The sequence below is a fragment of the Microtus oregoni genome, unplaced genomic scaffold (genome assembly GCF_018167655.1).
Source record: "Microtus oregoni isolate MIOR12 unplaced genomic scaffold, Mior012 000091F_ref0000469, whole genome shotgun sequence".
In the NCBI taxonomy this organism is placed as follows: Eukaryota; Metazoa; Chordata; class Mammalia; order Rodentia; family Cricetidae; genus Microtus; species Microtus oregoni.
The window spans coordinates 224035-249927 of NW_024544600.1; the positions used below are offsets into that span (position 1 = coordinate 224035).

The following is a 25893-nucleotide window of genomic DNA, read 5'->3' on the forward strand; positions in this document are numbered from 1 at the left end:
GACCCGAAGTTAACCACCTTCAGGCTTCTACCAGCTCTCTGCCCAGACAGACGCTTTCTAGTGAAAAGGAGTATGTCAAACAAAATCAAGGACTGACCTCCAGAAAGGGATTTAGGGTTCACATTTTGCTGACCCAGTTTCCCGGGAAATGTCAGATGACCCCAGCAGCAACAGGAAGCAAGAGGAACGAACTCTGTTCACTGTTGACCTCCAGCAGCTTTAGAGGTCCAAGCATCACACTGCCCTGCCAGGATACTCATTAACCCCAGGGCGGACAGGGAAGGCGTAACCTGCCCAAGACCAAGAGGCTGGCAAGGACCCCTCATTTGTACGTGCTCTGCTGTTTGGGACACAGAGGTCTGACACGCTGGCTGAGGCTGCAGCTCCTCAATCTCCAGCCAGAGACCTCTCCAGGTCTTCTACCAACGCAACAGAAGATGAAGTCTTGCTGATCCTGGGCCCCTGAGTCACTGTTTGGTCTTACAATTTCAAGTGTCCAGAAGAGCCAGGGAGTCTCAAGAATGAGATCCACAGGAGATCCAACACTTCATATTGCCCTCATTCTGAACTTAGGGTCCTCTCACTTGCCTGTTCCCAGTGGAGGGACTCACAAAGGAACGGCCAGAAGGCAAGGAGCAAGCCCTCAGAGAGGAAGAGGACAGACTCTAAACGAACCACACATAAACAGTCAACCAGCTCAAACTGTCCACATCCAACTTCTTGGCAGAGGCTACTGCACAGTCTCAGAGTACCCAGTACCCGGGGGACCACGCATCTCGGACAACAATCGCCTTTATCACATCCTGGAAAACCATGGGATAGACAAGAATGCAACGTCTTTGAAATGAACACCACAGAAGATCAGAGTAGACATTATTATTTCTACAGCCAGGTCTACACTCTCTCAGGCCTTCTGTTCACTCTTCTCCTTCATCCAAAAGGACCCAAGTCAAGAGCCTGTGGTTCAGAGAAGCCTCTGCTTCTCCAGTTGGTGTACGTCTTCATGAAGAAGAAAAAGGAAACCCAGAGAGGATTTCCACAGCCAGAGAGAGGTAAGAAGGCCTAGAGGATGGGAAACTTTGAGCAGCCACACCAACCAAACAACCACAAACAGAAATAGTCAGGCAAGCCAGTGCCACTTGCCCTGTCAACTGGGCAATGATCTGGCAGCCAGCTCTAAGGGACAAGGGGGATAGCCATGCAACAAGCAGGCTGAGGTTAGAAGCGGCGGCGTCGCAGCACCCAGGCCTTCCCTCGGAGATCCGGGGGCTGCACAGAGCAAGCATTCGGACGCAGGAAGCCAGAGGAGCTGGAGCGAAGGGGAGACGGCGACGGTATAGCACGGGGACACCAGGCCTCGCGTGTCGAACGCGGAGTGCACGCCCGGCCGGACAGCGTGCACGGGTGGGCGGGCATGCAAGTGGCTCGGCGGAGGGGTTGCAGGCGTCACCCGCGGGGCAAGCGTGGCGAGGCCCTGGGGAGTAGGGGCGCGCATGGGGAAGCTGGTTACCGTGTGGTTCACCCCCCACATCAGAACGCTGAGGATCGGCTCGCTGGCCCGGAATAGCTTCACTTTCTGGCACACGAAATGCTTCTTCTTGGTCTTGGTTTTGCTGGCGCTGAGAGGCGCCACCGCCACCGCCGTGGTGCTGGTGCAGTTGGACGACATGCCCGGGGCGGCGGCGGCGGCGGCGGCGGCGAAAGGGGGGGTGGCGGAGACAGCGCACCAGCGAGCGGCCCCAGGCCTCCCCCGAACCGATCCCCACCCCCGCTGCCTCACGGAGCCATGGTCGCGCCCGTCCCGTTACCTCCCCACCCCGCCCCGGTGGTTCCGTCCGCCCCACGCCCCGCCCTCGCCGCCCCGCCCCGCCCCGCCCCGGGGACCGGGCCAGCCCGTTCCTCACCCCGCCTCCGGGCGGCACCGCCCACCTACTCCCGGCCCCCCCTCCCCGTCGGAATGGTACCGCCCGCCCCGGGGCGCCTGCGGCTGCTCCGCCCACCCCTCCTCCCGGCTCTGCCAGGAGCCCAGCCGTGTTCACGCGCGGGAGTGAAGAAGGGGTAATGCACAGCCTTGAGGCACTCCCGAAGGAAAGCTCCTTGCTCGGGCCCTCCCAGAGCCGGGCTTCGGCTTTGCCTCAACCGGAGACATCAAGATGGCGGCAGCGCCGCAGCTCCGGGATGGGCGTAGGGGCCGGCCTGCGAGGAGGCTGGGACATACCATGCCCACCCCGGGGGAGAGAGGAATAACGCGGCCTGGGAAAAGGAAGTCCTGCCTGGAAAACCAGGGACCGCCCCCTCGCTCCACCCAAGCGTGGCCCTTCCCACTCCCCTGGGCCGACGGCGCGCTCCACCCGCGGACACGCCCCCTTCTCCCGAGGCCAATCAGAGGAGCCGGCCGGGAATCGTAGGTTTTATGAATGGGCCGCGCGCCCACCCACCTGCCACCAAGCCTTCTCTAAAGTGAGGGTCAAGTTTAGAGACCGCTAGCGCCTGCGGACGTGTAGCCTAATAATCTTCTCATTCTTGCGCTAGAAAATCTGAGTAAACCTCCCAGGGCTTATTACGTAATCCTTCTTGGACGAAGAATCTCTGTATTCAACACAAATCACAGGTCAACATTTGTGTGAGGATATGAAAACTCAGTACCGCGCACGTGGTCGTTCGCTCTTTACACAGTTACAAAAATAAATGTAGCCTTTATTACCAAGTAATAAAATAAAAGCCATAATTACCCAGAGCACAGGCAGCAGGATGAAGTGATTAAATGAATAGTGTTACATTCTCTGGGAGGGAAATGGTTTTAAGAATTACAGTGCCTGGCATTTTAGTGCTTGAAAATAAAAATCCAAATACGTTTTAGGAGAAGTAGGAATTTTTTTTTTTTTCGAGACAGGGTTTCTCTGTAGCTTTGGTGCCTGTCCTGAACTAGCTCTTGTAGACCCGGCTGGCCTCGAACTCCCAGAGATCCACCTGCCTCTGCCTCCCCAGTGCTGGGATTAAAGGCGTGTGCCACCACTGCCCGGCGAGAAGTAGGAATTGGTAGAAGAGAGAATGGCTTGAATAATGTGTGGGTTAAGAGGGCCTCGAGGTCTGTAATCGCAGCTCCAGAGGCTAACACAGGAGGATCTATAGTTCAAGGTCAGCCTGGACTAGGATAAATCTGTTTTTGATTTGTTTATTTTTTAAAATGAGGGAACCTAGAAGTTCCCTAGCCAAAGGAGAGCTTCTGGTGAAATAACAGAAAAAGGAATGGCAGTATAAACACAGGAGTGGCCCCTAGAGTCTTGTCTTAGATTTTTAGTTAAATTATTATAGGATAAAAGAGAAACTAGGAAGGTAGGCATGTGGTTCATGCCAGGAATCCCAGCACTCAGGAGGTAAAAGCAGGACAGACACCACCAGGCCACTTGAGCCTGAAGGGCCCCATCTCAAAAGACAGACACCGAACCCGCCAGCTGTGTGTGGTGCTGTAATCACCGGCACTTAGGAGGTGAGGGCCGGAGGGTCTCAAGTTCAAAGCTAGCCAGAGCAAGAGACCCTGCCTCAAAATAAACAAACAAAACCAACAACAAAAAGTACCAAGGAAATACATAGATAGCTTCCGAGTTACTTTTAGGCACAAGCACACTGGCAATATGGTCCTGTTCCCTGCACCACTGGGCGGCCCAATATAAAACCCTAAGGAACAAAAGGGAACACATACTTGGCAGGTGTGTACTTCCCGAAGCCAGCATCTAGCTATGAATGCAACCTAACACATTTGTAGAGGGCAAGGTTACGTCCAAATGTCAAAGGTTAGCTATCCCAGCGAGATTCTGACACTAACCCCAAAGTTCCATCCAAACCAGAAGCAGAGAAGCAAGCCACGCCCCTTACCATGTTACTTCCTGACAGGGTTCAGAGTGGCTTCCACATAGTAAAATCATCAAACAAAACGTTCTCACAAAGCTACCTTTTAAAAAAGCATGTATAAAATTATACATTTGTACATATACACATTATACTATTACATCTCAAAGAGCAAATATAGGACTTTTTTGGGGTACTGTTTTATCTTCCAGTTTTTTGACACTCTCTTGGCTCTCCCTAACACTTGGCTATTCTGTCATAAAATCTACTAAGGTCAACGCTCATTTATCCCAGTATGCAGAGTCTATCTACTACTTGGGTGGCCGTGGAGAGGGGTCTCTGGAAGGTCTGATCCACTGGTTCCGGTGGGAGGGAAGAGGTATGACAAGCAGCCAAGCTTTCCAGGACAGCCCAGTGCCCATCCATTAAAACACAGTCAAAGCCCACAGTCAGCCAGCCAATGTTCCCTTGACAGCCAAATCAAGTCACATTGGTTTTTAAAGAATGTACCATGTTTCAGGAGTCAATGGACAAGGGACACTTTGAACAGTGGTGGTTTTCATCTGTAGAAGAAGCTATTGAACTCTTATAAAGAGAATTTTAGGAGTCAGCAGCCTCCCTGGAGAATTCAGGAAAACCAGTAAGAGAACTAGTCTTCATCTTCTCATGAAGTTCTTCTCCAGAGCTACTGACGTTCGCTGCAGAGAGTGGATGTTGCGCTTCACCCGGTCCTCCAGGGAGGAAGTAGATGCACTTTCCAGCTTCATACGCCTAGGGAAGAGAAGACAGGTGAACGGGGGAAAAGAACGTTTTTTTCAAGTGGTCACCTCTGGCAGAATTGCAAGAAACAGGGTTGTCGTCAGAAGCAGCTTTAGACACAAGTTCTTCTCAGCCCACATAGACAATTTTCAAATGACTCCATCTGGAACCAGGGTTTTTAAATGTCCATAAGGGAAAACTCATCTGTTTTTAGAAAACAAGTCAAGTCTCACTGGAAAAAGGTTTTCTGAGCCATAAATTTTTACTTAAAATGAAAGTCAAAGAATTTCAGTGATTTGGGGGGGGGGGGAATCACTTCTTCTATTTCAAATAAAAACTCTCCCCACTGTCTGGCTAGAAACTGGGAGCAGCACCAAAATTGGCCCCAAGCTGAGTTTCAAGGTCTCTGGACAAAGATGAGAACACCACCAAGCCCAGGCAGTGGGCCCAGCTGCTACATGGCCTCAAGCACTTACTGGATGAACTTGCCAGAGCGAGAGTCTAACTCCTCCAGTCTGCGTTCCCGCTCATCTTCCTTGGCGTGTTTCTTGAGGGTGTTAAGCCTCTCCTCCTCCCTCCACTTTGCATTTTCCATCATCTCCTGCCGTTTCCGCTCTAGTTCCTCTGCTGAGAGTTTTCTGTGGAACACAGAAACCATCCAATTGCCTCTACCCCTTCCCTAGCAAAACAAACAAGCAGCACAGCACGCAGGCAGGTCCGCAGGCTCGTGGCTCTCCAAAGAGAAAAAAGGCCCAGTGCCATGCCAGGGTGAGTTTCCTGCCTTCTGATGTCTCAGTCAGGTGATTCCCAGCAAATCATGAAAACTTTTGGTGAAGGATTTCATAATCACTCTCATTAATCTCTAGGATAATTATTTTAACATAGTAAGACTGAGAGCTAACGAGGAACCTAACCTTACAGAAAGTGTGTCTTCACTACTAACAACTTACAAAACAAAGGACTGGACCATCCATGGGATTGTTGCTACCTCCTACTACATAAAGGATGCTTAAGAACCTATGGATAAAGAAGAAGAAAGAAGAAGAAGAAGAAGAAGAAGAAGAAGAGGAGGAGGAGGAGGAAGAATAAGAAGAAAGAAGGAAGGAACTAGAGAGATGGCTCTTCCAGAGTACCAAGGTTCAAGTCCCAACACCCACATGGCAGCTCACAACTGTCTGTAACTGCAGTTCCAAGGTACTTGACACCCTCACACAGACAAATGCCTCACACAGGCAAACAACAATAACAAAGTCAAAACCAAAAACCCATGGGTACGGGGATTGAGATGTTGAGATGTCTCAGTGGGTTAGAGCACTTGCTGTGCAAGAATGAGTTCCTGAGTTCAAATCCATAGCAACACTGTAAAATCTGGGCATGACCACATATGCCTGTAACCCTGGTATTAATTGGAAAAAACAGGCAAATCCCAGGAACTGGTTGGCCATTAAGCCTAGCCAAATCATTGAGCTCCAGGCTCAATGAGAGACCTGGCTCTGGGAATAAGAGTGTTGTGGAATAGTTGTTTAACTTTGTAAAGATGTGTTGCATTTGTTTAACTTTGTAAAGATGTGTTGCATTTACGTTGCAGAATATTTGTTTCAGTAAAGATGTGTTGCAGTTGTTTAATTATGTTGCTGTTTTACCTTGCCTACCTAACATACCTGGTTGGTCTAATAAAAAGTTAAATGGCCAATAGAGAGGGAGAAGGTATAGGCAGGACTTCTGGGCAAGGAGAGTAAGTAGCAGGAGGAATTTAGGCTGGGAAAATAGAAAGAGACACCAGGGAAACACCAGGGGCCAGACAGACAGACACAGATGAAGCAGGAAAGTGGAACACACAGAATGAAAAAAAGGTAAAAATCTCCGAGGCAAAACATAGATGAATAGAAACAGGTTAAATTAAGTTAAAAGAGCTGGGGGGGAGGGAGGCTAGAGAGATAGCTCAGTGGTTAAGAGCACTGCCTACTGTTCTGGAGGATCCGGGTTCAAATTCCCAGCACCCATGGGAAAACACCAGTGCACATAAAATAAAAATAAATCAAATTAAAAAAAAAAAGCTAATGGGACAAGCCTAAACTAAGGCCAAGCATTCATAATTAATAATAAGTCTCTCTGTCTTTATTTGGGAGCTGGTTGTCGGCCCAGGACCTCCCTGTGTGTGAGTAGGGGTATACACAACACACATATTCATGGATACAACCCAAGAGTATACCACTTTGGGATGAAGCTAGAAGTCAGCAACCTAACTTAACGACTGGCCTCAGAATATAATGGGGGGGAGTCTTCTTCACGGTGTTCATCCTAAATGAAGTCAGAACAGAAAGAGGAAGTGCCAAACCAGATTAGTCGTCACTTCACAAGGTCAGACATCCAAAGCTGCTGCTCCTAAAAGGGCTATGTTATAGTTTGTACATGGTTTGTGATACAAGATTTTAAAGAGTTCAATTTTTTAAAAAGTGCCCACCTGGAGAAACAAACTAAAGTACGAAACCTGACATTTAGTACGCTCCTGACTTACCTGGTGTATCCGGAAAACCTGACATTTAGTACGCTCCTGACTTACCTGGTGTACCCGGAAAACCTGACATTTAGTACGCTCCTGACTTACCTGGTGTACCCGGAAGCATGCCGCCTCTGGTAGACCTCCTTTTTAGGTGATGGGCTATCTCTCTCTTTCCTGTTTACCTTAGAGGCATGCCTGTAATGGACACAGAGGGGACATGCCTTTTAATTTGGGGGATTATTAGTACATCCCTCAACCAATGGAGCTCCCTTAAAAGTATAATCCAGGCTGGGGCCAAAAAGATGGCTCAATAGCACTTGCCGCAAGCCTGATAACCTGAGTTCAAATCTCTGGGAATCCATAAAATTGTTCTCTGATCTCCAGAAGCACATAGTGTGTACATTCACGCACAATTTTTTTTAAGACTTATTTATTTTGCTGGACTGTGACAGAGCATGCCTTCAATCACAACACTCAGGAGGCAGAGGCAGGCCTGGTCTACAAGAGCTAGTTCCAGGACAGGCTCCAAAGTTACACAGAGAAACCCTGTCTCAAAAAACAAAAAGCAAGCCAAAAAATTTATTTGAGCAGGGTGGTGGTGGCGCACACCTTTAATCCCAGCACTCGGGAGGTAGAGGCAGGTAGATCTCTGTGAGTTTGAGGCCAGCCTGGTCTACAAGAGCTAGTTCCAGGACAGGCTCCAAAGCTAAAGAGAAAACCTTGTCTCGAAACCACCCCCACTAAAAAAAAGTTTATTTATTTTATGTATGAGTGCTCTCTCTGCATATACGCCTTTATGCCAGAAGAGGGCATCAGATCCCCACTAGAGATGGTTGTGAGCCATCATATAGTTGCTGAGAATTGAACTCAGGACCTCTGGTAGAAGACCAGTGCTCTTAACCACTGAGTCATCTCTCCAGCCCCTACACACACAATTTATTTCAAATGTAATCTGGGGTCTCGGAGGCTCAGTAGTTAAAATTTCTTGCTAGATAAGTACGAGGACCATAATTGAGATCCCAGCACCCACATAACAAGCTAGACACAGTTCTCCCAGCACTAGGGGAGGAAACAGGGTTTTTTGGGAATTGTGAGCTTTTAGCCTTGCCAAAAAAAAAAAGAAAAGAAAAAGAAAAAAGAAAAGAAAAGAAAAAAGTGAGTTCTGGGTTTAGAGAGACTGCCTCAACGGAATAAGGTAGAGAATGGTATATGTGCACCACACACGTGTGCACACGCCACACACATACAGAAAAGTACAACCCAAAGAAGAGGGGAAATTCTGCCAGCGATAAAGTCCTACAAATGTGATTTGTTATGATCGCATGTAATTTCAGTGAGGTGCTGGAAAGAGTGAGGAGAGGAGATAAAGCTGACACTTAGGAACCTGGAAATGATGAACGTCACCCAAAACAAATACCAGCCAGGACCAGGCCCTTAAGGTCACAGATTGTTTCCCAGTGAATTCCCACACTCACGGTTTGCTGGACCTTGGGGACCGTGACCTTCTGCCCAGGGATCGAGACCTCCTGTCCCGGGACCTCTCTTCCTTGGAGCTCTTCCTGCTGACATGTCTGGGGGGGGAGTGGGAGGAGCTTCTTGAGCGGGAATGGTTCTTCATCCCCCTTTGCTCGGCCATCACAGAGCCCTGCAGCCCCTGGTCACGGTCAGAGTCCCTCACCTATGTCATTAAGGAAGAGACGAGAGCATCCATAGGAAAAGCTAGCTGTTCCAACAGAAACGCAGTACAGCAAGGCAAAGAATGACCAACCAGAGTCTCTAAACCACCAAGAGTAGGCACGATGGCTATGCAGATGCATGAGGTGTAGGGAGGCGAGGCATACCTGAATCCTAGTACTCAGAATGCTAAGGGGAGAGGACTGTAAATTCAAAGCCAGCTTGTGCTACATTCTGAGACTGTCTTAAAAAAATAAAAAAAAAAAGCAAGCTGGGGCATAATGGTATACACATATAGCCCTACCAACTCAGGAGGCAAAGGCATGAAGATCAAGTTTGAGAACAATTTGAACTATATATGGAAATTCTATTCAGAAAGGCCAAGAGTTACCTTCCATGTCTGTAATCCCAGCATTCGGGATACAGAAGAATTCAGAATTTAAAAAAAAATTTTTTTTAATGTGCATAGGTGTTGTGCCATGGGAGTCCTCCCCTAGAACTGGAGTTACAGACAGCTGTGAGCTGCCATGTGGCTGCTGGGAATTAAACCCAGATCCTCTGGAAGAGTAGTCAGTACTCTTATCCACTAAGCCATCTCTTCAGCCCCGAATTCAGAATTTTTGAGATTCTGTCTCAAAAAAACAATCAAACAAGCAAACAGGAGCCCAGAGCTTTATGAGTGAACTACGACCTCAGCTCTTGGTTCACTCACTCATTCATTCATTCGCTTGTTTGTTTCCTTTGAGACTATGGAGCCCTGGCTCACATCTTTAATCCCAGCACTTGAGAAGCAGAGGCAGGTAAGTTCCAGGCCAGCCAGGGACTGAGTGAATGAATGAATGAGTGAGTGAATGAATGAGTGAACCAAGAGCTGAGGCTGTAGTTCACTCATAAAATACTGGCTTAGCATAAACAAGGCCCAGGGTCCATCCCAAGCACCTCACAAAAATTAAAACAGTGAGGGATGTCTTTTGGTCAAAAATCACTAAAATGTATACATTTCATGTCAATTATTTGCAGTTGTTGGCAGGAAGGTAAGTGCTCCACTAGTGATTTCTCTACTTAGAGGACTCTCAGAAAAAGGCTCAAGGATAAGGTTAGGCTTGGTCTCCAGCAGGCCCAGCCTCCACTATCCAAAATGCCCTGCTGTGTGCAGGGGTCAAGAGTGACAAACTGGCCGAGCGGTGGTGGCGCACACCTTTAATCCCAGCACTCGGGAGGCAGAGGCAGGCGGATCTCTGGGAGTTCGAGGCCAGCCTGGTCTATAAGAGCTAGTTCCGGGACAGGAACCAAAGCTACAGAGAAACCCTGTCTCGAAAAACAAAACAAAACAAAACAAAAAAAAGTGACAAACTGCACGGTCCCATAGTCAGTCCCTTTGAAAAGCCCACATCTCTACCTGTAAGCCATATCCGGGGACTTTGGACAAAACAGGAAAGGAATTTGCCATCTTCTTTTGCGATCTAAGAGATTAAAACACATACACATTCACTGAAACAGAAAAGGCACGAGTCCAGCCTGACCCGCCGCTGAGAAGCGCAGCCCCGCCCCGCCCTGGCTACTACAGTCACTGCTTGGCAGCACCCTTCTCTATTTGGATTGTCTTCGCTGGAAGACATCAGCGCAGTAAAGTTTTTCTTGTGAAAAGCTGTGGGCAGAGCTCTCAGCCTCAGCGCCTGCACATTCTCCTCTCACCTCATGCTGCTATTCCGGGAACTAATCGTGAGTCAGCAGCAACAGAGCCGACTGTCCCTGCGGCAAGACGCAGAATGGGCCCACACGGTCCCATTAATCCATATTTTAAGAAAGAGGGAGAGAGACTACAGAGAACACCCTTCAATTCCGAAGACTCAAACTGATACGAAACTGTCTTGTCAGGAGCTCTGACCTAAGATCTGGGAGGGGCAGGCCAGCCTATCCCAGAGTGCACCAGGAGACACAGACTTAGCATCTCCGAAGAACTCTTAATGCCAGAGGCCAGCTAGGCAGTACTGAGCACACATCTGCACGTTCCTCATCGAAACCCCAGTGCCTGGCGCTCAGCGCCTCCCTGGGATGGATAAGTGAATGGGCAAGAAGTCCTGCTGCGGGAGGCTGGCACCCATCTGCCCACCTGGCCCTGGCACCATCTGCTCACCTGCCCTGGCTGTGCTCATCCTCGCTGCTGGAGCGATCACTACTGGAGCTTCTGTGTTTGTGTTTCTTGTGCTTCTTTTTCTTCTCCTTCTTTTTCTTCTTCTCCTTTTTTTCCAGACTCATTTGCAACTGAAATGTCCAGAACACAACCACATGAGATCTCTGAGACCCGTATGTACCTGGTGCAGGGAAGGGCTCACACACACACTGGTCAAGGGCATTGTCAGGGCACCCATGTTGGGCACAGATGCCCCAGACACCCTAAAAATAATTATCTGGTAAGTGAGCAAGGATCCACATGTTAAAATTATTATTATTTTGAGACAAAGTCTCACTGTGTACCTCTGGCAAGCCTGTGACTCACTGATTAGCTGCACTTGCCACCAAGCCTGACAAATTGAGTTCAGTTCTCAGGACCAGTCATATGCCATGGCACAAACACCCATACACAAGTAAATGCAATAAAAGAAAAAAAAAGGAACTGAAGACATGTAGCTTTTTCCCAACCAAAAGGAAATTAAGCTATTAAGTTAAGGAAGCATAAAATCATCCGGAGATAGTATGTAAAAAAACAAAAACTGGCCGGGCAATGGTGGCGCACGCCTTTAATCCCAGCACTCGGGAGGCAGAGGCAGGAAGATCTCTGGGAGTTCGAGACCAGCCTGGTCTACAGAGCTAGTTCCAGGATAGGCTCCAAAGCCACAGAGAAACCCTGTCTCGAAAAACCAAAAAAAAAAACCTGATAGCCGGGTGGTGGTGGCGCACGTCTTTAATCCCAGCACTTGGGAGGCAGAAGTAGGTGATCACTGTGAGTTCGAGGCCAGCCTGATCTACAAGAACTAGTTCCAGGACAGCTAGAGGTGTTACTCGGAGAAACCCTGTCGTGAAATAAATAAATAAATAAATAAATAAATAAATAAATAAATAATTTTGAGCCAGGTGGTGGTGGTGCACGCCTTTAATCCCAGCAGAGGCAGAAGGAAGCATATTTCTGAGTTGGAGGCTAGCCTGGTCTACAGAGTAAATTCCAGGCTGTTAAATAGAGAAACCCTGTCTTGAAAAAAAAAAAAATTAAGCCTTGTAATCCTACAACTCAGGTTGAAAAAAGAGGATTATAGTTCCAGACTGGTCTGGGCTACAATAAGTCCTGTCTCAAGAACACAGAAAAGTAGTTAGCAAAGCCAGGCTACTTCCTTGCCTGAGAGGAAATGGAAAGGGGGCCTGATGCTAAGAAATTAAAGGAGGGGCTAGAGAGAAGGCTCAGCACTTAAGAGCAGGTACTGCTCTTCTAGAGGACCAGGGTTCAATTCCTATCATCCACAGAGCGACTCTCAACCATCCGTAACTCCAGTTCCAGGAGATCTGACGCCTATTGCCAGCTTCTTCAGGTACCACAACCTCCCACAGTGCAGACGCCCGTGCGGGCACACATACATTCACACAGTGCAGACGCCTGTGCAGACACATACATTCACACAGTGCAGACGCCCGTGCGGGCACACATACATTCACACAGTGCAGACGCCCGTGCGGGCACACATACATTCACACAGTGCAGACGCCCGTGCGGGCACACATACATTCACACAGTGCAGACGCCCGTGTGGGCACACATACATTCACACAGTGCAGACGCCCATGTGGGCACACATACATTCACACAGTGCAGACGCCCGTGCGGGCACACATACATTCACACAGTGCAGACGCCCATGCGGGCACACATACATTCACACAGTGCAGACGCCCGTGTGGGCACACATACATTCACACAGTGCAGACGCCCATGCGGGCACACATACCCCATCCCATCTAGGCGCATACTGATGGATGACTTACCAACTCTTTGATTTTCTTCATTTTCACAGGATTGTTCAGTACCTCTCTTTTTTTCTCCTCCTCTTTCTTCCTAAATAGAAGAAAAAATTTAAGTGCCTCTTTTGCAAAGGGAATTATGTTTCCTCCTCACCAAATGCTATTTAATAACCCCTTTCAAAACTCGTGCACAGGCAAGCCAGGGCTACAGAGCGAGAACCTGTCTCAAATCAAACGAAACAAAAACTGCACAGAGTTTACACCGACAGTGAATTTACAGAGAACGGTGGAGAAGCCACAAAGCTCCAGCAAGTACTGAAGAACATGATGTGGGTGGGGCCAGCGCAGTGCATGACAGTGAGGTCAATCTGCTTCTCATTTGGCTTCGGCGTCAAGGCTTCCCTCATGGTGAAGGAATCGGGTGTGGACCTAGACTTCACTAAGTGCAACATTTCAAAACAACCTTCACCACTGAGCATAAAAACAGCCTCATCATCCGCGAAATAAAGACAACAGGATGGTTCTTCTTTTGAGGAGTGTGTGTGTGTGTGTGTGTTTGTGTGTGTGTGTGTGTGTGTGTATGTATGTGTGTGCGCATGCGCATGTGCGCACACACATATAGACACATAATGGTTCCTTTGGGGGGGGAGAGTGGGGGTTTGAGACAGGGTTTCTTTGTGCAACAGACAGTCCTCACTGTCCTAGAATTTGATTTATAGACCAGCCTGGCCTCAAACTCAGAGCTCCACCTGCCTCTGCTGGGATTGAAGGCATGTGCCATCACTGCCTGGCTACAGTGGTTCTTCTTTTGAGAAGTGAATGTGTGACACTGTGTGTGTGTGTACACACCTTTGTGCTGGGAACTGGAGAAATAGCTCAGCAGTTAAGAACACTGGCTCCTTTTCAAGAGGACCTGGGTTCAATTCCCAGCACCCACATAGCAACTCACAACCGGCTGTAACTCCACTCTTCTGGCTTCTGTAGGCACCAGACATGGACACGGTACTCAGAAACACATGCCCATAAAACACTCACACACAAGAGATACCAAGCAAGCGTTCATGAAGAGCTGGGCATGACAGCGCAGAACTCAACACTCGGAGGCTGAGGGGAGAAGATGCTGAGCCAAGGCTACTGTCTCAATAAATCGCAAAGCCAGGCGTGGTGACACGTATTAGAGAGTTCAGTCATCCTTAGCTACAGGGTGGAGGCTAGCCCGAACTACATGAGACCCTGTCTCAAACAAACAGACAAGAAAAATGGGTAGCAAGATGGCTGTCAGCAAAGTGTTTGCCACACAAGCATAAGAACCTAAACTTCCACCTCCCAGACCCACATGAAAAAGTTGAGCGAGTCAGGTGTGGCAGCACTGGGGCCAACCAAGGCTGCATAGTTAAGACCCTGTCTCAAAGCCGGTAGTAACGGTGCAGAAAGCTGAGCAGAGCGGCACATGGCCATAATCCTAGTGCTCTGGTGGCAGCAACAGGACGATCCTGGGGCTTGCTGGCCAGTACAGATGAATCAGCAAGCTCCGTGTTTGGCAAAAGACCTTGTCTTGTCTCAAAAAGTAATGCAGAGAGGGCTTGGTAGAGAATTGTTAAATGAACTCCCTGCCAAGCCCAGCTGCTGAGTTCAAATTCCTAAGGCCCACAGGTGGGAGAAGAGATCCAATCCCCAACATTATCCCTCCACACATATACCATGGCATGTATATACACGTGTGCACACACATGCACACTCGTACACATACAAATAAGGTGAGTGACTGAGAAAGGCATTAATGCTGACTTCTAGCCTCCACAGACGGGTAAGCATATACATGCACATATATATACTAACCACACTTCACACACACACATCCAGGAATAAACAAATAAAAATAAAAAAGCAAGGAAGGAGGCTAAAGGAGAAAGGAATGAAGAGTCATTTACTGGCTATACATTTGCAGTGGGAATAGTAAGGGAGTAGTAGTAGTATTAAGAGGAAATATTTACCTCATAGTTAACTCTATACCAATTTCCCAAATTTCCACGGAACAAGCAAATGTTTGACATCTTGCTTCTACTTCCTTTTTAACTTTAATAATATTCTTATTATCTTTAATTTGTGTGTGTGTGTGTGTGTGTGTGTGTGTGTGTGTACGAACCTGCAAGTTCGAGGCACATAACTACTGGTGTCCATGGGTGCCAGAGGCTTTGGATCGTCCTGGAGCTGGAGTTACAAACATCTCTACGTCGCCTGACATGGGTACTGGGATCCAAACTCAGGTCCTCTGCAGGAGCAGTACATGCTCTTAACAGCAGCGGTATCCCCAGCTTTCTCTCTTTTTTATTAAAGGTTAAAGAGAGACGGATAAATCTTGTCTGTATTTTTCCATATGGCCTACATCAGGAATCTTTGCTCCAGCCAGAGCACAAATGAAGACAGAGATGTGGAAAATAGAGCCCCTAGGCATCTCTGTAAGAACCTCCTCAGCCCCAGTGGTACCTGATGATGAAGAGAGGATCTTCCCGGATCTTGCTGGCCATATCAAGAAGGGAATTGGCACCCGAAGGGGCAAAGATAGAGCCTGGGAGGAGTCCCGTCTCAGAAGAACAGCCTGCTTCCTTCTCCTCCATCTTCTCAAAAACATACTTGTCAATGGGGCGACCCAGCAGGTACTCATCACGGTTCACCATCCCACCAGGACCCTGGTACATCCAATCCAACTTTTCTTCTTTCTTCCTGGCTCAGGAAAAAAAAGATATAAATATAGATAACATAGATACAGACAGACAGACACACACACACACACACACACACAGGGAATGGAGACTCCTGTCAAACTCCACACAGAACCTGAGCTGGTGAGCACTGGACTCCCTCTGCAGATACCTACTGGAACCCAAACACCACTCCCGACTTGGCAGACATGAAGAAATGACACTTATAAATGAAGAGAGATATTTTCACAAAGACCAATCAATGAGGAAACACCAGAATCCTCCAGCTAAGACATAGATCTCCACTTAGTTACCCAGCCTCCACTCCCTGGCTTATACGCTATCTCTTCATGTCAAAGATAACCTAAAACAATCAGCATATCCACCTCAGCATGAACGTCAGCAACCCCACACGCAGCTGTCTTCAATGCCTAGCTCTGTGCTGCACACAGTGGCCCCAGTGGCGCTACATGTTTGAGAAGAAAAGAGAAATGATCAGAGATACCTACAAAGTAAATGATGAATGCACTGGGGGAAAAAAGCCGAGCGGTGGTGGCACACACCTTTAATCCTAGCACTCAGGAGGCAGAGACAGATGGATTTCTGTGAGTTTGAGTCTAGCCTGATCTAGAGCAAGTTACAGGACAGGCTCCAAAGCTACACAGAGAAACCCTGTCTCAAAAAAACAAAAAACAAAAAACAACAACAACAACAAAAGAAAAGTAAGTGATGCTTTAACACAAAGAGAGGACCTCAATGATGTCACAGCATCACGCTTCTATGCTTAACATCATTTCTTTCCTTGTGGGAAGGCAAAAGGTGTGAAAAATGGAACCTTATGTGATAGACAGTAACAGAATGCTGAACTTCTTTTTTAATTAAATTAATTTAATTTTATGTGTATGAGTGTGTTGATTGCATATGTCTGTGCACTGAGTGTCTGGCACCCTCAGAGGCCAGAAGAGGGCAATGGATTCCCTGGATATTCTTAATGAAAATAATTTAAACCAATACAAACATGACAGATCCTTTTAATAGGCAAAAAAAAAGATATAAATGATCTGTTTGGAAAAGTATTAGTCTGTAATTAAGAATTGATTGTGGTTGGACGGTGGTGGCACACGCCTTTAATCCCAGCACTCAGAAGGCAGAAACAAGTGGATCTGAACTGGAACAGGCAGTGTGCGCTGTTTAACATGGGTGCTGGGAAGGGAACTCAGGTCCTCTGCAAAGGCACTACAAGTTCTTAACCGCTGAGCCATCTCTCCAGTCCTTAATTTTTTTTTTAAAGAATTATTTATTTATTATGTATACAGAGGCCAGAAGAGAGCACCAAATCTCGTTAGGGAGGTTGTGAGCCACCATGTGGTTGCTGGGAATTGAACTCAGGACCTCTGGAAGACCAGCCAGTGCTCTTAACCTCTGAGCCATCTCTCCAGCCCCAGTCCTTAACTTTTTAAAAATTTTATTTATATGCATGTGCGTGAGGTGGAGGGCATGTGAATCCTTTGAACTGGAGGTATAGGTGATTGTGAGCAAGCACACCGGTGCTGGGAACTGAACCTGGGTCTCTGCAGGTGCTTTTAACCTTGAGCCATCTCAGCAGAAGTTGTTCTGTTGAGCTGTTTGCTTTTTTTTTTTTTTTTTTGGCCAGGTTTCATTGTTATCTAGGCTGGCCTCAAAGCAGAGGTGCTCTTGCCTAGGCCTCCAGTTTGCTTTTGTTTGGTTGGCTGTTGTTTTTGGTTTTGAGACAAGGGCTCAAAACACAGATTCCCCTTAAAGTCCCTTCTACTCTACAGAAGCTGGCTGAAGAAGGAATTGGCCCATCTTTGATGGAGGAAGGTCATTGGTTAAAAAAAAAATAAGCCGGGTGATGGTGGCACACGCCTTTAATCCCAGCACTCGGTAGGCAGAGGCAGGCGGATCTCTGTGAGTTCGAGACCAGCCTGGTCTACAGAGCTAGTTCCAGGATAGGCTCCAAAGCCACAGAGAAACTCTGTCTCAAAAAACCAAAAAAAAAAAAAAAGAAAGAAAGAAACTGCTTGGCTGGCCCTCATAGGTTAGAACACAGGTGGGTGGAGAAAACAGAACAGAATGCTGGGAGGAAGAGGAAGTGAGCTCAGACTCGACAGTCTCCTCTCGGGGGGCAGATGCCTCAGAGAGACGCCATGCCCCGCTCCCGGGCAGACACACGCGATGAAGCTCCGACCCAGGATGGACGTAGGCTAGAATCTTCCCCGTAAGACCGGTGCTCACAGATTATTAGAGATGGGTTGATCAGGATATCAGAATTAGCCAGTAAGGGCTAGAGCAGAATGGGCCAAGCAGTGTTTAAAAGAATACAGTGTCCGTGTAATTATTTCAGGTAAAGCTAGCCGTGCAGGCGGCCGGGTGCCGGAACATAGCCCACTGCTCTTATTACAACACATCTTTATCTATTTAATGCAAGGATCCAATGCCACAGTCTAGGAACTGCAGCCATGTAGCAGTATCAGCAAATACTAAAGAGATCCTCTAATGCTCTGTGGTAGACAACTACTTGCCTAGCATGTTTGAGGACTTGGGTTTGATCCCCAGTTCCAGAAGGATTTGGAGATGAACAACATTACATGTATGAGACGTTCTCTTTGCTCTAAGAGCAGCGCAGAGAAGATCACTTGACCCATAATGGTGTTCAACTGGAGAAAGTCAAAGCATATCATTATACAAAGCATTCAAAGCAGCCAAATGGCCAAGTAAATCAACTACAAAAGCAGGGTGGGAGTGGGGAGTCCCTAGCGGCTGGCATGAGGTACTGCAGGGTCGGCAGCCTGCCTTTCTGAGTCCTGAGTCCCGAGTTCTCTTCTGTCTTTTCCTCTGGATGCTGCAGACCTAAGTTTGCCTTCTCCAGCTCTCAGGGCTGTCTGACCAGTTTTTCAAAGATCCTCTCCCCACCTTACAGCTGTGTACAGCCATAAAGCTGACCTCCATGCTGGCTTATCCCAAACAGCATGGCCTTTCCCCCCTTCTTTTCTTCATTCTCCATCTCCAAGCAACTGGGAGATTTATAGTTTGTCTGCCTTGGTTTTAAACTTGCAATAAACTGTCTGTTCTCAAACTTAAAAAAAAAAAATGAGCATGGTGACAGATGACCTGCAACGCCAACACAGAGGAGCCTGAGCAGGGACTGCAAGTCTGGGCTACAGTGAGACTCATTTGCACTTTTTTGTTGTTGTTTTTGTGTTTTTGAGACAGGGTTTCTCTGCATTGCCCCACTGTCCTGGAACTAGTTCTGTAGACCAGGCTGACCTCAAATTCACAGAGATCTACCTGCCTCTGCCTCCTAAGCGCTGGGATTAAAGGTGTGTGCCACCACTGTGCGGCCCTGCCTGTACTTTTTAAAAAATTAAATGTTATGTATTTTGCCTGCATGTATGTGCACCACATGTGTGTAGTACCCTCAGAGGCCAGAAGGTGTCAAATGTTCTGGAACTGGAATTACAAGTAATTATAGATGCTTGTGAGCCAGTGTGTGTACTGAAAATCAAACCCAGTCCTCTGCAAGATCTCTTAACCAATGAATTGTCTCAACAGTCCCAAAATAAAAAAAAATTTAAAAGGTAGCCAGGTCACTAGGTGGTGGCTTGGTCTTTAAGAGCTAGTTCCATGACAGGCTCCAAAGCTACAGAGAATCCCTGTCTTGAAAAAACAAAACAAAACAATTTCCTTTTCTTTCTTTTTTTCTTTTTTTTTAAATATTTATTTATTTATTATGTATACAATATTCTGTCTGTGTGTATGCTCGAAGGCCAGAAGAGGGCACCAGACCCCATTACAGATGGTTGTGAGCCACCATGTGGTTGCTGGGAATTGAACTCAGGACCTTTGGAAGAGCAGGCAATGCTCTTAACCTCTGAGCCATCTCTCCAGCCCCCTTTTTTTTTCTTATTGGTTTTTCAAGACAGGGTTTCTTTGTAGTTTTGGGAGCCTGTCCTGAAAAACTCCCTCTGTAGACTAGGCTGGTCTTGAACTCAGAGATCTGCCTGTCTCTGCCTCAGGAGTGCTGGGATTAAAGGCATGTGCCACCACAACATGGCTGATTTTGTTTTTTTCAAAACAAGGTTTCTTTGCATAGCCTTGGCTATCCTGAAACTTACTCTGTAGACCAGGCTGGCCTTAAACTCAAAGATCTGTCTGCCTCTGCCTTCCAAGTGCTGGGATTAAGGGCATGCACCATCACCACCCTGCTAAATCATTTTCTTGTTCTATTTTTGTATTAATGCCTGTCTTGTTTTATTTTTGTGTTCTTATGCTAAACATTCTCATCATGGCAGAGAAATCAGGACTGCAGGGCTAACTCAGGTAGGCACACCGTATCCACAGCCAAGCACTCAGCTTGCTGAATCGGATCAGCAGCGCAGGAATAATTCTGCCCACAATCAAGGTGATTCTTCCCATCTTAACTAACAAAATCAAGATAACCCCCACAGGTGTGCCCAGAGGCCCATCTTAGGGGATTCTGTATTCTGTCAAATTTCACAATTAACAGTTACCATCACCATTCCCTAAATACATTGTATTTAATTTAAAAGCTCCATAAAACCTCATTCACTGTAAAACATCAGAACCTCCCTATGCATTTCCTGAAAAAATAGGACTTTCCCCTACTTAAGGGGTCATGTACTGAAACTAAGTCTCACTCACAACTATGGATGTAACAAATCCTTCTGCCATGAAAGGAAGGCAACCCCTATGATATCCCATGGGGAGAGTAAGCCACATTTCACCCTGAAGGCTTGCCCATGAAACACCAACATGGGGAGCAGTAGAGGTGACTTGACTTCAATCTCTACTGTTTCTGTATCATTCTGACTTAGGATTGCACTACAGAGTGCATTTTATGCTTTTTATTTCTCGACATACACTCTCCCCCTTTATTTCATGAGATGAGTAGGGAAATTATCTGCTATTACCCCGAATTGTATAAGGAAGTGACCAAAGGTAAAATTCGGCAAGACTGTCCACAGCCACAGCAAGGCTTTAATTGATAGATACCCTATCTACTTATTCCCACTAACCTCACTGCCCCCAAGAACATGTGCTTGCAATACACTCACAGAGGCTTCGGGCAGCATGAAGACAGCGAGTCTCAGTCATAACTTTCATTATTTGTCAACCATCTAGTGGGAGCACGGCCTGCACTAAGTTGGTTACCTCTTTCCGCATCTGGTCCTCGACAACCCTTACAGACTCGAGTACCGAGACATCCAAGGCTCCCAAACCTTCTCTCAGGCACACAACTTAAGCCACGCAAAGCCAATCTTAGAATCAAGTTGGTCAGGCTCCAAAACCCATATGCAGAATCACCTAACCACTCTGCAGCCCCTGCATCAGGCATGCATCGAACACCCAGTTCCGCACTTACTTGACAGCCCCAACATCCTCAGCGTAGCGCTGCATCTCTTCCCGAGCTCTCTCCTCTCTGAGCTCCCGCTGCAGCTCTTCGATCTTCTTCCGCTCGGCCTCATGTTTCTGCTCTGCCTTCCACACTTTCTCCACATTTCGAAGGGTTTGTGGGTGCCAGCTCTTCTTCAGGTTCTGTGTGAGTGGATGGAGGGAGGAAAGGATTCAGAGGGCGGTAGGCAGAGGGGATAAGGGTCTTCCCACAATGATTAAGACAATCCCCAACAGACATATCCGCAGGCCAACCCAATGAAGACAACGCTCATTGAGATCCTCTTTCCAGGTGATTTTGGATTATGTCGAGAAGACAGTTAAAATTAACCATATTAACCAACCCACCGTGCCTCACCCACCTTCTCAGGAAGGGAAGGTAAGACGGCAGGTGGGAGATGCAGCTCGATGCTAGAGTACTTGGCTAGCATGCATGAGGTTGTCGGAAATGTCTTTAACTCCACTTGCTATGCTTCAAATGGGAGATGACAGTAGCAAGACAGGAGGGGAGCAGAACGTTCATTCTCTTTTTTAACGTGCATTGGGGTTTTGCCTACACGTATGTCTGTGTGAGGGCATCAGATCTCCCTGGAACTGGAGTTACAAACCGTTCTTAGCTGCCATGCGGTGCTGGGAATCAAACCTGGGTCCTCTTGAAGAGCAGCCAGTGCTCTCAACCCTGAGCCATCTCTCCAGCCCCCAAGAACATTCATTCTTATACAAGCATCTTTCCTTCTTTTCTTTTGGCTTTTCGAGACAGGATGTGTGGAGCCCTGGAAGACCTGCAACTAGTTCTGTAGACCAGGCTGGCCTTGAACTCAGAGAGATCTGCCTGCCTCTGCCCTCCCCCCAAATGCTGCACCACCACTGCCGGCCAGTTCAAACATCTTTCTTTTTATTGAGTACACTTGACTCCTGTGTCTACACTAGCATGTTTACAATGTACCTGGACCTTGTTCAACTTTCCTTCTTGGGAATTCCCCTTGTTTCTTCCCTGCCCCTTCAGTGAATGCTTCTCCCCTCTCCTCTCACTACTTTGCTTCAAGCTGTGATAATAGGAAGTTTCCCTGAGGAAGCAGCAGCTAAGGATGGTTATAAACAGCTGGTGACTGGGAAGCACTGTACGAGGAAATGGCCTCACATCTACAGTCCCGGTGATGAGAAAGAACATAGCATGAATAATTCACTGTGGCCAGAGGTGGCGGTGGCATAAGAGCTAATGGAGGAGGGTATGAGATAAAGCCAGCTAAGAAGGGAGCTTTTTTGTTGTTGTTTTTTCTAAGAAAGTGTTTCTCTGTGTAGCTTTGGAGCCTGTCCAGGAACTCACAGAGATTCGCCCGTCTCTGCCTCCCAAGGGTTGAGATTAAAGGCATGCGTCACCCGGTCAGACCAAATCCTTTATAGGTATGTGAAGGAACTGAACTTCACCATCTATGGCAGGAAGCAAGAACCGAAAAGATGCAGGCAAGAGCACGTCCAGCTATCATGTGAAGGATGGATGGAAGAGGCACAAAACTGGAGACCGGTTAAGACCAAATGAGACCAAATACACAAGGTACCTTGCAGGCGCAAAGCACAAAGTCAGCGAGAACACAGGTGTGTGTGGGCATGCACACATGCGTGCAAGCCATGACCTTGCTGTCTAGCTCAGGCTACCCTCCAACTCGAGCTCTTACTGACTGTACTTCCCAAGCACTGGAACTAAAGGCATGTACCATCTGCTTGCCTTCTTTGCCCTTAACTGCCTTTCCCCCTTTCCCACGTTGTTCCTTCCTTCTTCCTTTCTACATTCTATCCTTTGAGCAGGACTTTCTTCACCACCACCACCACACACACATACCCTTACTTTGTCCTACAAAAGTCCTCCTTTCCATCCCAGGGCACAGATGACAATCATTTCTGGAGAAAGTTGTAGATGTCACAACTGAGGGAGATTCGAGTGCTAATGGCAGCCTGGGGCTGAATATACAATGTGCAGGACAGCCCCACACCGCACAGTTATCGAGCCCAAACTGCCAATACCTCTGAGGTTAAGAATTTCTAGATTAGGGCTAGAGGGATGGCTCGGTGGTTAAGAGCACTGACTGGTCTTTCAGAGGACCGGGGTTCAATTCCCAGCATCCACATGGCAGCTCATAAGTGTGTATAAATCTAGTCCCTGGGCAATTTGACACCTTCACACCATTGCACACAGAAACCCTGTCTCAAAAAGCCAAAAAAAAAAAAAAAAAGGAAAAAAAGAAAAGAAAAAGAATTTCTAGATTAGCACCATCCTGTCAGGGATGACTAGTTTTAGTTGTCAACTTCAATAGTGGAACCGCCTCCACCAGACTGTGGGAATATTCGTGGGTGCATTTTTCTGGATGGCTAATTGATGCAGGAGGGCCCCGCCCACTGTGGGCGGTGCCATCCCTGCGTGGGTGGGCCGGAGCTGTTTAAGGAAGGTAGCTGAGTAAGCCAAGGGAAGCAAGCCAGTAAGCAGCACTCCTCCATGGTTTCTGCTTCAGTTCCCGCCTCCAGGTTACTACTTGCGCTCCTCCCTGGCTTCCCTTAACGATGTGCTCTAACCTGTAAAATGCAATAAGCCCTTTCCTCCGAATGCTGCTTTTGGTTTTATCAAAGCATCAGAGAAACAAACCAATACATTGTCCATCAACACAGTTACATGAAGAATACACTAAAGTAAACCAACTTTGATGGAGTCCTGGAATTTGATCAAATTAAGGATACCTAGCAAACTCAGCCTAATGGATGGATATCTAAACTAATACATTTATTGATTCAATTAGCTTCACTTTGAGAAGATCGATAGTTTTCTAATCTAGCTCTGTGCTTCGTGGATACTTCCACTTTATTTAAGGTATTAGTTCCCCACAAATGAACTACACGACTTAAAAAGCAATTGCCACTTAGCCTTTAAATAAAATACATAAATACAGAAGACAGCTGCCTTGTCACTACAGATCAAAGCAAAGCACTGATGGAGGGGATGAAACAATGATGGACAAGATTTAAAACGGACTCCTCCAAACAGCACAGCTCAGAATCCGGGAGAACCGGAGCCCATCCTTCGACAGTCCAGGTCCACGATACAAGTGTAAACTTCTAGCTAAGAAAAGGGGCTGTGTTCCAAGATAACATACACAAAATAAAGTCTGTGTACCCAGATCTGCCTCCTTCCGCACCATGAGTCCAACTGTCCCCCTCCCTAACTCAGACTTCCCCGCCTAGAAGCCCCCTGTCCCCCGCCAATCATCAAACACAGACACCAGCAGACATCACTTGGCGCACATCTTCCCCAGTCTCATCCCAGTCCTTCCGTGGTCTTAACCAATGCGTTCTGTCTCCAGGTTTACCACCCCTTTGTGTTGAAAACAAGACCTCATTACCAGGGTTACCCACTGCTACCCCCGACTTCTACCGCACCCCTGCCAGTTTCCGTCCCCGACGCCAGTGGGTCTCGGGCCTAAATCCTAACCGCCTAGGCCTCCGGCACTTACCAGGTCTCCGCCTCCCATGACGGTGGAGACGTTTCCTCAGTCCGTGGACCTGAAAGATTCAGCGAAGATGGAGAGGAACGGTCTCACTTCTGAGACCGCCTCTCAGGACCTAATCCCTAAAGGAACCAGCTGCCCTTTCCCCGCCCGCTCTAGCCCGCACTTCCGGGAGTGGCGTCACGTACCTGCGTCAGCGTCTCGGGGCGATGACGTTCGGGTGCTAGCCCTAAATCGACGTGACTAGCTAAAGCTGTGGGTAGTTTCTACCCACTCTCAGGGCTTAGGTGGTCTCACTTTGGTCGCTTCACGTAACCACCTCGTCTAAGGTCCCCCAACTGCTGAAAAGCCGTAGGAAAGGTTCTGTTGCCTTGGTAACGCATCAGGGCCCTGCTGTAGAAACGCGGCTCTGTCAGACGTCGGTATCCGCCAACTTAGGGCCTCCTTCCTAGAGCGCCGCAACACCAGGATTTCCAAACCAACTTCTAAAACTGGGCTTTCTGCCAACTCCCTCAATCCCGGCTTGTTTTATAGACATAGGTACCGTCAAACAAAATTCCAAAAGTCAGACGTGGTGGCACGCTCCCACCGTTTTCGCGCTTGGGAGGTGGAGACTGGAAGATTAGGAGTTCAAAGCCAGGTTTCAGGTTATCCTGGTCTAAAACAACCGGTTTCAAGAAGAGAAAAGGCTGTTTGGGCGTGGTGGCATGTGCCTTTAATCCCAGTTCTAGGGAGGCAGAGGCCAACAGATCTTTGTAAATTTAAGGTCAGCCTGGTCTACAGAGTGAGTTCCAGGGTTACATAGAAAAACCCTGTCTTGGGGGGGGGGGGAGGCCAAAATTGGCCACACACACGGTGGTGGCGCGCATGCCTCTTATCCCAACATTTGGGAGGCAGGGACAGGAGGATCTCTGAGTTTGAGACCAGCCTGATCTACAGAACAAGTTCCAGGACAGGCTCCAAAGCTACACAGAGAAACCGTGTCACCAAAAACAAAAGAGAGAGAGAAATCACGATTACATCCTCGGCCAAGTGTAGAATCTGCCTACTTGCTGCTGCTTTTTATTTGTTTGTTTTTTTGGTTGGTTGGTTGGTTGGTTTTGTTTTGTTTTTCGAGACAGGGTTTGTAGCTCTTATAGACCAGGCTACAAGGCGTGCGCCACCACGGCCTGGCTACTTGCTTCTTATAGTCTTCATTTTATTTTGTTTTTTGTTATTGAGACAGGTTCTCTCAATGTAAAACCCTGGCTGTTTTCTGGGAACAATGCAGATCAGACTGGCCTCGAACTCAGAGATCAGCCTGCCTCTGCGTCCACCCCAGTGCTGGGATCAAAGGGGTGCGCCACCACGGCCCGACCTACATACACACTTTTATTTTCTTTTGGTTTTTCGAGTCAGGGTTTCTCTGTAGCTTTGGAGCTGTCCTGGAAATAGCTCTTCTAGACCAGGCTGGCCTCAAACTCAAAGAGATCCACCTGCCTCTGCCTCCCGAGTGCTGGGATTAAAGGCATGTGCCACCACAGCCTGG

At 47.7% G+C, this 25893-nt stretch overlaps 2 protein-coding genes across 2 annotated transcripts in view; both read right to left on the bottom strand.

Annotated features, from left to right (window-relative positions):
• Positions 1 to 1818, bottom strand: part of LOC121442407 (phosphatidylinositol 5-phosphate 4-kinase type-2 beta) — a 29751-nt gene extending 27933 nt beyond the window's left edge. Inside the window, exon 1 of the mRNA XM_041643948.1 lies at positions 1511 to 1818. Within this exon, the coding sequence (XP_041499882.1) occupies positions 1511 to 1669 (159 nt within the window). The 5' untranslated portion in view covers positions 1670 to 1818. The remainder of the gene's footprint in view (positions 1 to 1510) is intronic.
• Positions 1819 to 2676: 858 nt separating this feature from the next.
• On the bottom strand, positions 2677 to 24511 carry LOC121442508 (pre-mRNA-splicing factor CWC25 homolog). Its single transcript, XM_041644105.1, has 10 exons — positions 24372 to 24511; positions 20843 to 21015; positions 15224 to 15460; positions 12761 to 12830; positions 10923 to 11050; positions 10185 to 10248; positions 8587 to 8789; positions 7217 to 7306; positions 5085 to 5246; positions 2677 to 4620 (listed from the first exon to the last, which is right to left on the bottom strand). The coding sequence occupies exons 1-10, from the start codon at positions 24387 to 24389 to the stop codon at positions 4506 to 4508; spliced, it is 1260 nt and encodes a 419-aa protein (XP_041500039.1). The 5' UTR covers positions 24390 to 24511; the 3' UTR covers positions 2677 to 4505.
• Between the last annotated feature and the right edge of the window lie 1382 nt (positions 24512 to 25893).